General features: G+C 35.3%; 1 protein-coding gene across 13 annotated transcripts in view; it reads right to left on the reverse strand.

Annotated features, from left to right (window-relative positions):
- Nucleotides 1-2683: 2683 nt before the first annotated feature.
- ptprdb (protein tyrosine phosphatase receptor type Db) overlaps nucleotides 2684-14853 on the reverse strand; it is an 86015-nt gene continuing 73845 nt past the window's right edge. For 8 of the 13 annotated variants that reach the window (XM_056256840.1, XM_056256841.1, XM_056256843.1 and 5 more), the window contains 11 exons: nucleotides 14110-14285; nucleotides 13053-13076; nucleotides 12341-12460; nucleotides 11102-11256; nucleotides 8399-8684; nucleotides 7498-7676; nucleotides 7237-7363; nucleotides 6389-6514; nucleotides 5458-5612; nucleotides 5033-5168; nucleotides 2684-3939 (listed from right to left, as the gene is read on the reverse strand). In XM_056256840.1, coding sequence (XP_056112815.1) covers nucleotides 3871-3939; nucleotides 5033-5168; nucleotides 5458-5612; nucleotides 6389-6514; nucleotides 7237-7363; nucleotides 7498-7676; nucleotides 8399-8684; nucleotides 11102-11256; nucleotides 12341-12460; nucleotides 13053-13076; nucleotides 14110-14285 — 1553 coding nt within the window. In that variant the 3' untranslated portion in view covers nucleotides 2684-3870. The remainder of the gene's footprint in view (nucleotides 3940-5032; nucleotides 5169-5457; nucleotides 5613-6388; nucleotides 6515-7236; nucleotides 7364-7497; nucleotides 7677-8398; nucleotides 8685-11101; nucleotides 11257-12340; nucleotides 12461-13052; nucleotides 13077-14109; nucleotides 14286-14853) is intronic. The other 5 variants (XM_056256852.1, XM_056256844.1, XM_056256848.1 and 2 more) reach the window with 1 other exon arrangement.

Consider the following 14853-nt stretch of genomic DNA (forward strand, 5'->3'; position numbering starts at 1 on the left):
GCCAGGATGCAGAAAAAAGGACTCAACAGTGAAGGGGTGAATCTCTAAAACATCAAGAGTGCAAAACAGACACACACACACATACACACACACACACACACACACTGTATTATATATTTATAATAATCTGTATTATAAAGTAAAACTGGCACTTCAAATTACCATTTAAACCAAACAAAAAACAAGACAAAAATAGTCTTTGAGAATCTGTTATTATATTTTAAAATCAAAAACCTGAAAAAAATTGTCAAAGATGTGCAAAACTCACAAGAATTCTGAACCCTTTCTACAGAGAGCTGTAAATCCACTAGTGGTAAAAATGTGCTATTGCGTGATAAAAATGCTCAGTGTGTCCAGCAGATGGCATCCATCTCATTTCAAAAATTGTTTTCATGAGGCCTAGGCTTGACTCTAAAATGAAATACAGCTTTAAAAAAAAAAAAAAAAAAAATACATATTTATAAAAAAATTATATTATATTCAATGGGAAAAAATGGGTCATAATTATTGCATAAATATTAATTATAAATCATAAAATTTTCTCAAAACACCAAAAAATAAAAGATTTTTTTTTTATAAAAAACAAGTAAAAAAAAAAAATATATGATTTTCTTTTAATAAATATGAATCAAACCCTTCCGGACCATTTGGTCCCGAAGACCCTGAGTGTGACCCTGAAATGAAGGACCCCAGAGGGTTAAATGCTTAGTTTAGCGTTTTAGTTTTTATTGTGGGGGCAAAACATAATGCAATGCAATACAATGATAATTACTTATTATTGACGATAACTATAACATGGAAAGCCCCACAAACCATTACCAAGAGGAAATAATGACTCACTGGATTATTCTTACCATTTTATTTGTAACAAATAAAACTTTTCCAGTACAATTGTATTCTCACACAGCTGTCCTTACAACATAAAGTAGGAAAATTAAAAAAGAAAACGTCCTCTGAAATATTTACATTTACTACAAAATCAGAGGTAAAAGATTTCCCTTTCGTGTTTCACGTTACTTGATGGGTGAAATTGCAAAACCACTCACAACATTTGACAATATGAAAATTGTGATACAATGCATATTTGGTCAGATTACATGATATAGATTGTGCTAGTTTATTTTTCACATGAAACAATGTCATGATTCATCAAAATCAGATGGTGCCTTCATATTGTACAAATGGGGACTGTCATGCACTGGAAAATAGATGAATTTATTTCTTTTTTGACATTAGCAGATAATGTCCCATTACACAAATGCTAATTTATATCCTCTTGAAAAAATAAGCATAGCTAGTTTCAACGAAAGTTGAAATTTGAAAAAACCCTGAAACTTGGTTGTGATATTAATATGCTTTAAGGTGTAACAATATGGAGAAGGTAGATTGCAAGATAGATTTTCATATACAAAACTAACTCAACTCTGGTTAAAAAAAAAAGTACTCAAAGACAAAGATGTTGCAAAGAAAGAAAAATTTCCTTCCACCGAAAGTAAAATGAGCTGAAGTTCGCAGTGACCAGACTTCCTTGGGAATTACTGAATGATGACTATTAGAAGGAAAATCACTCATTTTATACCACCCTGTCATCTAAAGTATTCAACAATAACATTATGCGCATATTGTCTTAAGCTTTGTAACCAAAACTTATTTTTCTCTTAACATGCACACACTGTGAGCAACACTGTGAAATTAATCTCGTTCAATACAAATAACATTCTGTGTTGAAGAAATAGTAAGGGTTAGTGCATAGAACAAGAGTGCAGTCATTTCCAAACCCATAACCAGACTGTCGATCATGGGCCATGATACTCATATAGACACGTCAGGGTCATGTTGTATGTTGTAGGTCGAATTTGTCATGCATTGATGTTTTATTAATCACATTTTAGACATCAAACTTAAGGCCATTGCACACTGAGTCCGAAATTTTCGCACGTAAAAAAAAAAAAAAAACGACCTCACGTTAAGTCAATCACGCTTGCACACTGCCTCCGAAACTTTCGTCCGTCATAAAAAAAAAATCGGATCAGGTTCTCGCATCCGTAGCAAGCAGTTTGAATGGAGTTTGAATGGTGTTTGACAATTCAGAGCCACCGAATCACGAATACGAAAAACGCATGCAAAAAATTTCGGACTTCAGTGTGCAATGGCCTTTACAGTGAACAGGTTTCAATTTAATTTAGTTTGAAGCAACTAGCTCTGTCTTTTGAAATCTCCCTTTCGAATGAAAAAGTCATATCCTCTTTTTGTTGATGTTGACACACCAACATCATTGATGCTTTCAAACATATGTGAAGATGATGACACCTCACAACGCTGATAAACAAGAAAGCAGACATTAACCGTTAGAACTGAAAGTTTCCTGCAGCGGTATGGACTGAAACTGCGAAAAACTTGACTGAATTAATTTCAAATACAAATCATTTATAATGTAATAGCTATTATATATGTAATGGAATATGCAGTTCTCTTGGCCCAATATAGATGCAATAAACGTGTGCCCTCTCAAAAATGGACACATATTGGCTTTCAATAATATAATTGTCTAGTCTTCTTGGCAGTACTTCACTTCAATGAATAAACCGCACTGGTGCTTCAAATTGGTCTGTGTGTGAAATATATCATATATTAAAATTTACTCAGGCGGACATAACTGTATTTAATTGTGTTTTATTACGTAATTTATATATATATATTGTTTTATATGTGTTTTTTTAAAGATAAAAGCAGGTTCATATCCATAAATATTGAACATATAACCATTTTAAACATGTGACTATGATAAGGCACTACCAGTGTCAAATGATCCATTATGTTATTGTTTTGAACACATCAACTCATGTTTAGAGAGTTAAGCTTCAACATTTGAACTTCCAAACCTGATTGAAAGCATCTAAATAGTTGTTTTGGTAACAGTTTAGTGAAAAAAAAAAAAAAAACTTTAAATTTTACTGCAATCAGTACTTTTCTTAACTTGTGTGCATTGACAAGAACCTCACTCACATAGTATAAATATCACTCAATACATTGACAGTTTATATATATATATGTATATATATATACATATATAGCTAATATGCATAATAACAAATTTGTTTTATACTTTATATCATATAGGATTAATGAGACAATATAATTACAGTGAGAATATCTCTAATACTTGAGTGGTTTAAAACTTGAAGGTGCCGTCACGTTCAATATTGCACAGTTTTTGAGACAAATCTCCATTTTCAGCTTGTGTTATTTTTCCTTGTCTTAAATCTGTGATAGATATGTACGTATATCTATGTGTGTGTGCTACAGATAAACGAACAGGATACTGGCATAAGCACCAATACTTAGGGGTTGTTTTGAATTTCATTTAGTATGTATCACTTAAACAAGTGAGTTGGTGGATCCACTATACAACTGGTGACAAAAAACAGTGGAAACTCTAAACCCGGACTGCATCCCCTTACTTTTTTTTTTTTTTTGTTAAACAAATTATGACACATAAGAAGTACCATCAAATTGTTTGACTGTTGTCGTCTCCCACAATTTCAGAGTCTCATTGGTCTGTTGAATTGGTCCAGACGGCACATGGTTGGTTTCAGGAGATTTCATTGGATCTGTTGGCCTGTTAGCTGTAATGCCACATCTGTACTGAACCCCAAATATGACTTGACAACTTTCAGCTCTATGATTGCAGCTACAATTTGTTGTGACAATTCTGTATCTCAGCTGCCCTCCCTGACTGGCTGTTAAATCGTGTGCTGTCTAGAGAAATCAAGCAGACTCTGGAGCTGTGGGCAACACAAAGAGGCAGTCAGATTGATCAGACGCAGGTCTCGGTGTGTGATGATGTGGCCCTTGGTCCAGGGGAAGGTTTTAGGTTGCATAGTGATCAAAACTGCCCAGGTATTCCAGCGCAGCTCGATAGCAGAACTGGTACTGCTCCTGTGGAGGGCAAGCGCACACACACACAAACACGCGCACACGCACGCACACACACACACGCGCACACACACACACACACACACACACACACACACACATCATTTGATCCGAATCTCAGAGCTGATTAGTATACTACTGAAATGTTACTACTTTTACACTTCAGGGTAAGAGTAAAATTGAACGTAATATAAACTTTGTATATTTTTAGTGCAAAATGCAATTTTGAGATACGTCTAGACAATCATGAGAAACAGTCACAATTGTGAGATATGAAGTCATAATTATGAGTGATAAAGTCACAATTGTAAGAAATAATCAATTATGTCATATGAAGTCACAATGAGAAATAAAGTCCTAATTATAAGAAATAATGTTGTAATTATGAGATATAAAAATCAGTTACTCGAAAGTCACAGTTGAGGGATATAAAGTCATAATAATGAGTGATAAAGTTACAATTGTAAGAAATAGAATTATGAGCTATAAAGTCACAATAACAAAAAATATCTTATAATTGGTTTAATTTCTTACAATTGTGACTTTGTCTAATAATTACATGAATAACAATAGTCACAAACAATTGCAAGAAATAAAGTAAATTATGAGATATAAAGTCACAATGACAAGTAATAAAGCACAATTGTGAGAAATAAAGTCACAATTGTAAGAACTAAAGTCAACTATTAAATAAATTAGGAGATTATGAGAAGAAAGTTGTATTTATGATACATTAAGTCAAAATTATGAGAAAAGTCATGTGTGAGATATAAAGTCACAATAGTAAGAAATAAAATAAATTATGGCATATAAAGTCACAATAATGGGGGAAAAAAACCTGACATGTCATCGCTTGAGCCAATGTTTCTAAATAGAGCAAATAGAGCTTTTAGGGGGAATAACCAACAACTGCATGTTAAGCTTAAATTAAGCTACTAGGAAAAAGTACTTTAACATCAACAGAATTTTTCAGCGGTTTTAAAACCGATTAACTCTTACTAGTCTAAAGAAATGATGGATCTACGAGTAGTTCCATGGAATTATGGGTAGAAAGACATCAGTACTGCATGATGTGGGTTGCAGTACGCAATCTCACCTCTGTCTGCACCATGGCTGGTCTTTGAGTACGCAACATTTTGACAGTCTGGAAGATGTCGACCACTCCCTCGTAACGCATCCTCTCCAATACTATACTCAGAGTGATAAATACACCTGTCCTGCCAACGCCAGCACTGCACACGCACATCCCAGAAAATGTGAGAATTCATTTTATTTCACAGCTCTTTGTAAGACTTGATCGGCATTTTGAATCATGACATTTTGCGGTTAAATATTTTTGTACAATGTTGACCTGAACTGTAAGCACATAATGAAGTAATTTGACTCAAATCTACTGTATATATGTCATTTCCTTTTTTTTATTCGGTAGGTAACTTTGCAAAAAGATCCAAAAATTTAAGTCAGCCAAAATAACCCCTGAACACAGAGACTACTACACTGAACACATAATATTTCCCTCACCTGCAATGTACTGAGATCGGCCCATCCTGACCAAACTGCTCTTTTGTTTTGTGCACTTGACCGATGAAATCAATGAAGCCTTCACCAGATTTTGGCACACCCTGCTCTGGCCAATCCGTGAATTGAAACTGCCGGACCGTTCTGGATTGACCGTCCTAGAAGAGAGACACACCAGTGAGAGACAGACAGACAGCAGCAGCATTTCAACCAGGGTTCTGTGTGGAGAAGTTATATAAAACATATTACATTTTCATGACATTTCTAACTACCGGTAATAAATAATATGCCAGCGGACTTTTAAGCATTATATATATTGTAGTAATGTTAGTTACTGTAGGGAATAGTGGATGAGTGTATAGTGGGCGATTTCAGACTTAGCCCAGAAGAATCGGATAGAAGTTGCTTATGCACAAGTAAGCTAATATGATCATTAAATATTCAACAGCATATAAAATCAAAACTGCCAAACGTTACAGAGAAAAATGTCGATCCCATAAAGAGGTATAGGACTGTGAATCTTTGGGGGTGTTGATGGTCTCAGTCTACTCTATCTATGTTTAGATCATCGTTCTAAATCTGATCTGGGCGAAATCTTTGACAAAAATAAGATTTTCTCAGCTTTTTGTTTTGTTGTTTGTTGTCTTGATAAAAAAAGAATAAATGAAGCTAGAATAAAATGGGTCTTTTTTGATTAAAAGCAGAGACTCAGTTCTTTCTTTTGATATATTAACTTTTTGCATATTCATAAAACAAAATATTCTGGGGGCCATGAAATTGTGTGAATATGATCAAAAAGACGCTAACTGGCAACTTTTTTTAGTAAACACTGGTGGGGAAAGAGTTAAGAATATTTGAATGGTCAGGTATTACATCACAGTAGATAGGCAAATGTATATTCACTCTGTGATATTGTAATGAGTGTTTGACCTACCCTTGCGTCTGTGACTTTAAACTCTCTGAGTATATACTGAGGCATGTTGTACTCCGCCATGGGATCCACCACAAAGTACTGATACCGTGCTGACCTGTCAGATGGCCAATACTGATGACATTTCTCCTGCATAAGAAAGACGTTCACACATTAGCTTCTATTACCGTTTACCTAAAACTAAATCTATTAAAAACATTTTTGTCAATTGAAATTCTAAAACAAAATATAAATTTTAGATGTAAAATGTAAATCAAATGAAAATTAGAAATGTTGCCAAACTGGAAGTAGTTGTTGAAGCACAAAAATACTAACTGTATCTAAATAAAAAGTAATACTGAAATCCGAAAACTGAAAAATGTATTAAACCTAAATAGTAATATTTTAGAAGAACAAAAACTAATAAAAATGACAAAAGCACAAAATCAAAACTAAATCCTATAAAAATAAATGCCAATTCAAAATAAACGATACTAAAATAACACTGATTAGCATCAACAGGGATGCTAATACCACATCTACACCAAGGACGATAACTATAATGATAACGATAAAGATATAGTTCTAAAAATCGTCCACACCGCAAATATAACAATAACTGCACAGAGAAACGATATTGTTGGAATCACTTTCAAAACGATTTTTTCCAGCTGATGAATGATAAAAACATTGACAGCCAATTAGAATCCATCCTGCTTTAAAGAGCTCGAACATTTAAAGGGGCAGACGACAAAACAGAATAAACAGAACGATATCGCCCGCTGGTGTGGACACTAATATAGTTATCATTATAGTTATCGTTCTTGATCAGCATCTAAACTCAATTGGCGTGTGTGTATGTGTGAACTAACCCTTCCCATTTCTCTGAGTTTAGTTAGCATAACTACTATAGTAGAATTGTGTTCCCAAAGCATCCGCCAATAATCTTCAACAGTCTCTGCCAGTGGCCCCTGAGTCCCAATATACGCCCTCTGTTGCCTAGAGAGTGATGAGAAAGAAATTAAAGCTTCAAAAATGGAGAATTTCACCAGCAAATGTTGATGTGTCAGTGGTTTATTTTGTAGTTGTGTTGTTTTATTTGTTCTAGTAAATATAAAGAGATCACAATGTACCTGTAGCCATCTATAAAACTGCCATTGACATAGTCTGAGCCCTCCACTCCTCTGATTGGCTGCAGACACACACGTGTGGTTTCATATGGCATGATATTGACCAGTCGGTTTTTGAACTTATTGCATGGAAGGCTGGCACTGACGAATCTGGAGTTATGCGCTTTGGCATTAGCTAACCGCTGAAATGGAGATACAGAAAAAAGAAATAAGCAAACAATTTAATTTAATTTTTATGAACAATAAAAAGCAATGTACAACTGCCAGCAACAAGAAATAATATACACTGAACAAAATTATAAACGCAATACTTGTTTTTGCCCCCATTTTTCATGAGCTGAACTCAAAGATCTAAGACTTTTTCTATGTACACAAAAGGCCTATTTCTCTTAAACATTTGTTCACAAATCTGTCTAAATCTGTGTTAGTGAGCACTTCTCCTTTGCCGAGATAATTCATCCACCTCACAGGTGTGGCATATCAAGATGCTGATTAGACAATATGATTATTGCACAGGTGTGCCTTAGGCTGGCCACAATAAAAGGACCCCCCGAATAAATAAAAAAAAGGTTGTTGATTTACCCCCCAATACAGTAAAACTGCACATTTTAGAGTGGCCTTTTATTGTGGCCAGCCTAAGGCACACCTGTGCAATAATCATGCTGTCTAATCAGCATCTTGATATGCCACACCTGTGAGGTGAATGGATTATCTCGGCAAAGGAGAAGTGCTCACTAACACAGATTTAGACAGATTTGTGAACAATATTTGAGAGAAATAAGCCTTTTGTGTACATTGAAAAAGTCTTAGATCTTTGAGTTCAGCTCATGATTGATTCATTTAATTCACAATTATGTCACTGTTCCCTTCAAATTTACGGATTACATTGGTGGGATGAACTCACTTTAAATTCCTGCTCCATTCCGCTGATGTGCTCTGGCGGTTCCGTCTGTGACAGTCTCTGGATGTAGGCGTAAAGGTTTCGTGCCGGTACCTCTGTGTTGCCGCAGGAAACAGCCTCCAGCAGCGCATCATAAATAAAGATGTACTGCTCCTCTGTCTGCACCATGTAGTTTCGCTGAGATCGCATCAGAGTCACGTGACCATAAACATCTATCGCCTTCTCCTGCTTCACACGTTCCAACATGGCATCTATCACAATGAAGCAGCCCGTTCGGCCCACACCAGCACTGAGAAAGAGAGAGAGAGAGAGAAAATGCTTCTGTCACAAGCACTCATAGTAGCGCATTCTGATTTAAAGGTTGTATGAAAAAGTATTTGTGATTTTCTCTCACTTAATAGTTTCATATCATAAAAACATTCATATTAGACGTTGAGAAAACGTTTTAAATTATATTTTTTAATAAATATATATTATATTTTAAAATCAGTATTCAATTATTATTATTTTTCTCCTTGCTTTCTTCTTTTCCCATGTATTTTCCCCTCTATTGTTGTAAGTGCCTGCTTTGTTCATTCAGTTTTGTTTATGTTGTAAGTGGTTAAAATGTTAATAAAAAAGTCAAGATGCAATAAAAATAATTATTTTATTTATGTTTATTTCAATTTCCATAATGACCAACGCAATACACCAAGAGCAACGCAAATTAGTGTCTGCTTTAAGACATGCTTTTTTGGGGACGGTAAATAATGGAGCAAATCAAGTGTAGCGTCAGTTCTGGCAGGTCACATTAGTCAAGCTCGCATCAGGTGACTCTCAGCTGATCCACGTCTACCTATAGGAATACGACGCCTATCACATACATATATAAGCTCCTCAGTATTATCAGCAGCTATCGCGTTTCTCAGGAGATAATTACCCTCCTCCATCCCCAGCTCCTCCTCTCGCCCAGTCAAGTTCAAGTTCAAGACCTTTATTTGTCCCCGAGGGGCGATTAGTTTTGCTGCAGTAGCCAAATAAATTAACATGCAGTACATGACAACATCAAACATCAATTCAAATACAGGATCAGACAGATAAAAAATAAAAATAACACCACAACATTTAACATTTAAGTTCAAGTATGTCTTATGTGCAGACATTACCTATTCTTTACGGAGTTAAGCAGAGAGATCGCAGAGGGTACAAAGGGGAATTTAAATCTGTTTATTTTGGCTAGTGGCTGACTGAAGCGAGAACCAGATGGCAGCACCTTAAATTCTACATGCAAGGGATGAGAACTATCAGACATGATAGATTCTGCCTTTTTAAGTGCATGTCTACTGTATAGTTCAGTTAGTTTTATCTGCTGAATCCCGATGATTTTACTGCTAACTTTATGTACCATTTCTAATGTGTTTTTCCGCTTTAAACTAAGAGAAGCATACCAGCAAATACATGAAAATGTAAAAATAGATTCAATAAAAGATTTATAAAACAATGTCATCAGCGATCTGTCAACTTGAAACTTAGCCAGCTTTCTCAGACAAAAAAGACGTTGCTGACTTTTCTTACTCAACATTTCTGTGTTTTGTTCAAAGGTCAACTTGTTGTCAATGATAATTCCCAGATACTTGTACGACTCAACAATTTCAACCTCTTTTCCATCTATAAAGGTCTTTTCAGGAGTCGGCTGGTGACGTCTAAAATCAATACACATTTCCTTCGTCTTTGTAACATTTAAGTCTAAAAAGGCTTCTTTGCACCAGTTTAAAAAATACGGTAATACAGGGCCGTGAGATGTTTCAGTGGGGTCCATTAGACTTACTATGACTGTGTCATCTGCAAACTTTATAATATAGTTATTGGTCAGTTCACTACGGCAGTCATTAGTGATTAGTTAGTTAGTCAGGATTTGGCATTCTGATTCCCCTTGAATCAGACTAAATTCTCGAATTATGTTGAACTTTAAAATCTTGAATTAATGATATCTGCATACATTCATGTTGGTTCTGTTCTGTTTACCCTAAGGGGGGTTATTGCTGCTGCTCTTATCCATGCTAGGCTGCATGAATGCGCAGGGAGTTCTCGCCCAGAACGGAACCATACAGCCAATCCAAACTGTATGCTAATTGTCAATCGTATTTGACGATAGTGGACCTGACAGGAATACCAGTAAGTTGACTAGCGCAAAACCTTAGTAAATCATCTTGAGTGATTCATGTAAATACTCTTCAATTTTGCGTCTGAAAGAGAAACTCCTAAAAATGCATATGCAATAAGGTCAGCTGCAAAAATAACCATGTCCACGCCTTTTCAGCGCTATTTTTTTCACTGCGTGTCATTAGTTAATCCTAACAGTAGTTTTTAACGCCAAAAGAGGGTTTGAGCTGGCGCAAACTGTTAGTAAATCTGGTACTTGGTACTCTGACATGTCATTTTATGTAATCTACATTTTTCTTGTGTCAGTTAATTTGTAAAAACCTTAGAGATGTATATAGTAATGTTGCTTTGCTGTGTCCAAGCAAAATTAGAATAAAAACTCATACTCCACAAAAAGCATTGAGTGCATCGACAGAGACAAACAGCTGAGCTGCAGCATTTTGTAAATAGTCAATCAAATTTAGGCCAATGATTTGAAAAAAAGACGTACCAATAGTTTCTCAGAATCGGACCCTGCATGTCTGACTGGATATAAATATGTTTGCTTAATTCTGTACTAGTTACCTGCAGTGGACCGCAATGGGTCCGGCATCTGGGGGGTTGCAGGCTTTTACCCGTCTGAGGAAGGCCAGGAAGGGAGTGGGATGTTCAGGAACCCCTTGATCTGGCCATGCTGTAAACTGGAACTGACGAACCTCCCTTTTCTCACCACTCCCACTCTGCACATAGAAACAACACAATTCAGTACAGTGCCATATACTTCTAGAATAGAATAATGCATTAAGTCTATTTATAAATGCGCAAATCATAACATCCAACATAATCTCATCCAAACTACTCGTTCAGTCAGCAGTATGACGCAACAAAATTAGTTCAATCTTATTTTATTCAACATTCTTCCCATCTAGCGTGTATGGTCTTAACAGTGACAAACTAAAAAAAAACTTCACAGGATGATTTCTGAATAATCAACACGTGACAAATAATTGAAACGGTTGACAAATACAAGCAAACCAGCAAACAGTAACACAGTAATCTGCATAATTTATTCATGCATTGCTGTGAATTTGAATACCGTTTTATCACGTTTTATCCCCGGATTCCATAGCTTGCTCAAAAATTCCTGAGTTTAGCAGAAAAATAAGCTAGTGTTTGGTGAACTTGCAGCTTAAAGTTTAAAGTACTTTTGCAAGATTTTATCAAGAACAATATGGAGAAGAAACTCACAACATTGGCGAAGAGATGATGATGTCAGAGAGCATTTCATCTGCAAAATGTTAATTTTCTATATATTTGTGAGGTGTTGTGTTTCTATACAATAGGTTTTGTTTAAATTATTTATTCATTATTTCATATGTATTTTGGCCTCACTTGCAGTGGATGTACCTGAATGGTTTGACTAATGTATTCACTTTTGAACATAGTTTATTAGAGCATTTTCAAAGTTTTGTTTTTTTACGATCATTTTTGTTGCTTTTAAATACATAGTAATGTCACTACTTAATTACGCAGTGTGACAAATAGTTTAAAAATTATTTTAAAAAAATTTTAATTGAAAGTTGATTAAAAATGTATACAAAAAGTTACAGTGCCTAAAATATACACTTTCTTTCAAGCATTCCAAGGTAACAACAAAAAAAGTTATGTCCTTTTATGTTATGGCAATGTTTCCACCAGTGGGGCCTAATTTCATAACTCGTCTAGGGTTCCACAAACCTACAGGTCGACCCTGCCATAAGGTTTGTGAGAGCAATGAAGTGTTGGTATACTGTGTTTATGTGCTGATCACTGCTGTTTTGTTACCTTAAACAGGGCAAAAGTCCTGACGCAGTAGGTCGCAAGCTCCACCGTGTCCAGTAAAGAGACTTGCACGAGTCCGTATGTCTCTGTGCCTCTGCTGGGCCAGTACTGATCACACTTATTCTGCACACAGTTCAGCAGACACTTAGTTAACCTCTCGCAGCTGCATATGTCTCAATGTTAAAGGAAACATTAGAGGAGAGCTGAAGAACCAGCTGAGATAAACTGCTCTTCAGCCTGGCTGCTTTCCATCAATAACAGTACTCACTATGGCTATGTGTCAGTCTGCTCACTAGTTCAATAATAGGTATACTACCCAGGGAGTGGGTTGCCTCATTATTAAAATCATTCCAGTGCATTGAACAGTTCACGCCCTAGAAATTAAAAGAATGCCCTTTTAACTCATCTCATTTTTATTAATTCCCATCAAAGGGAACTAGGGAATGGACTGAAACACACCCTTTGTGAGTACATTTTGGCATGCAGTGATAGTGTGATAATCAGCCAAAAATATCAAGTTACACTTTGTGACTTGTGGCAAAATGTGTCTCTGAAGTCAGTAGGAAAGAGGAAGCGAGAGGAGACAGATCAGAAGAAGAGAGAGTAGGTGTAAATAAAGGATGAGGCAGAGATAGGAGTAAGAGGTGTGACACGAAATATCAACCATTCAAGTGAAAAGTGAGAGTGGTCTAATTAGCCAAGTGAGACGTCTTGCCTTTGAGAAGAAATACGAAGGCATCTGGAGAGTAACAGACAAACATCATAAGACTTACTCTGCTCCGTAACACCACACAACAGACTCACTGAGAAATACGCAAAATATCAATGCTGTGTTTGATTAAAACATGGTTAGTAAGGTTAGTATGTACAGTAGTATGTATGCATGTGTGTGTGTGTGAGTTTGATTAAGTGTTCAGTGTCTCAGTAGTTCTGTTCCAAAATCTAGTCAGCTGCCTACCTTGACAGCCTTTTAGGCATCCTAATGCAAAGAATGTTTCAGATTTTAGTCAAACAGTTTTTAGTTAGTTTAATGTATTGGTGGGCTGCATAAATGTCCATAGCTTCTGAAAATCTGTTACATTCCTGATAAAAATGTGATTTTGACGAGCATTTAGCTTACTTGCTGTTAAAACTTTACGTTCTGCAGTTAGTGTTTGCAAATACACTACCGGTAGTTTTGGGTTGGAAAGATTTATTTAAAAAATAAATGAATACTTTTATTCAGGAGGAATGCATTACATTTATCAAAAGTGACAGTAAAGACATTTAAAATGTGTTATATTTAAAATAAATGTAAAAATATTAAGCAGCACAACTGTTAATAATAATAAGCAATAATAAACATTAATAATAATAACAAGAAATGTTTCATGATCAGCATATTAGAATGATTTCTGAACTGATTATTTGTAATTGTAATAATAACAGCTGGGTAAAATCATACTGACCCCAAACATCTGAATGATAGTGTACATTGTTCTGTAAGATATAAGATGCACTACCGCAGTGTACTCATTGTGAATAGAGCTTAATACAGCGTTGCAGATATCCTTTAAAGAATCCAAATCAAAAAGGTGAAGGTGAATTATATTGATAATTGTGTGTGCAGTATGTTTGTGCTTATTAGACTATGTTGTTGTTAGCTTAGCAACATGCTAACAAGAGGAGTGTGCTTTGAGCTGCTGATGTCTTTCATATTATTCAATCAAAGTGTGAGCTTGTGTGACTCCACACATGGTATGGTCTGTGTATGTATAATTTAGTGCACTCACCCTGGATTTCTCCTCAAGTTTGGTGATCATGATGATATTTGCTGTGTGTTGTTCCCACACCATTCTCCAGAAATCACTAAACGTGTCTGGCATGGGGCCCTGGGTGGCGATGTAAGCGCCCTGTCGGCGGTACCCGTCTATGAAGTTGGCATTGATGTAGTCACCGCCAGGAACACCTGCATAACAAGATGGAATGGGAAAAAACAAAATCACATTCAACCTAACAAGAGAAAAAAATAATCTAAAATCCCTTTCATAAATTGTAATGGGTGTAAATGAGAGATATAATTCAATTCCATTCGTGGTGTTTCAGATCTAATTTATTATACTATTAACTGGAAAATGACAACAGGATTTAAAAAAAAATCTATCAATGTGTCAGACGATTAAGATCATGGACAAAGTATCAGCGTTATTTTACTATTATTTATGTACAATCATAGTAGTTATTAATAATAAATTAGTTTTAATTTTATGTTTTCAGTTATATTATTTTTAGTTTAAGGTTTATTAAGTTTGTTAGGTGCTTTTTTACTTTTAATTAGTTTTTTATATTTCTATTTAGTTTTCATTCTTTTTATTTCAATTTTAGTAATATATTTATTTCAGTAAGTTGCAAAAGTTGGCAAAATCTGCTATTTCTAATTAAATTATCTTCTCGAATATTTATATTTTATTTGACTTCAGCTTCATTTAGTTTACTGAAAATGGCTTTTACTGTACCAACACTGGTACAGTATGTGA

The sequence above is a fragment of the Rhinichthys klamathensis genome, unplaced genomic scaffold, assembly GCF_029890125.1.
Source record: "Rhinichthys klamathensis goyatoka isolate OS25496 unplaced genomic scaffold, OSU_Roscu_1.1 h1tg000133l_1, whole genome shotgun sequence".
Taxonomy (NCBI): Eukaryota; Metazoa; Chordata; class Actinopteri; order Cypriniformes; family Leuciscidae; genus Rhinichthys; species Rhinichthys klamathensis.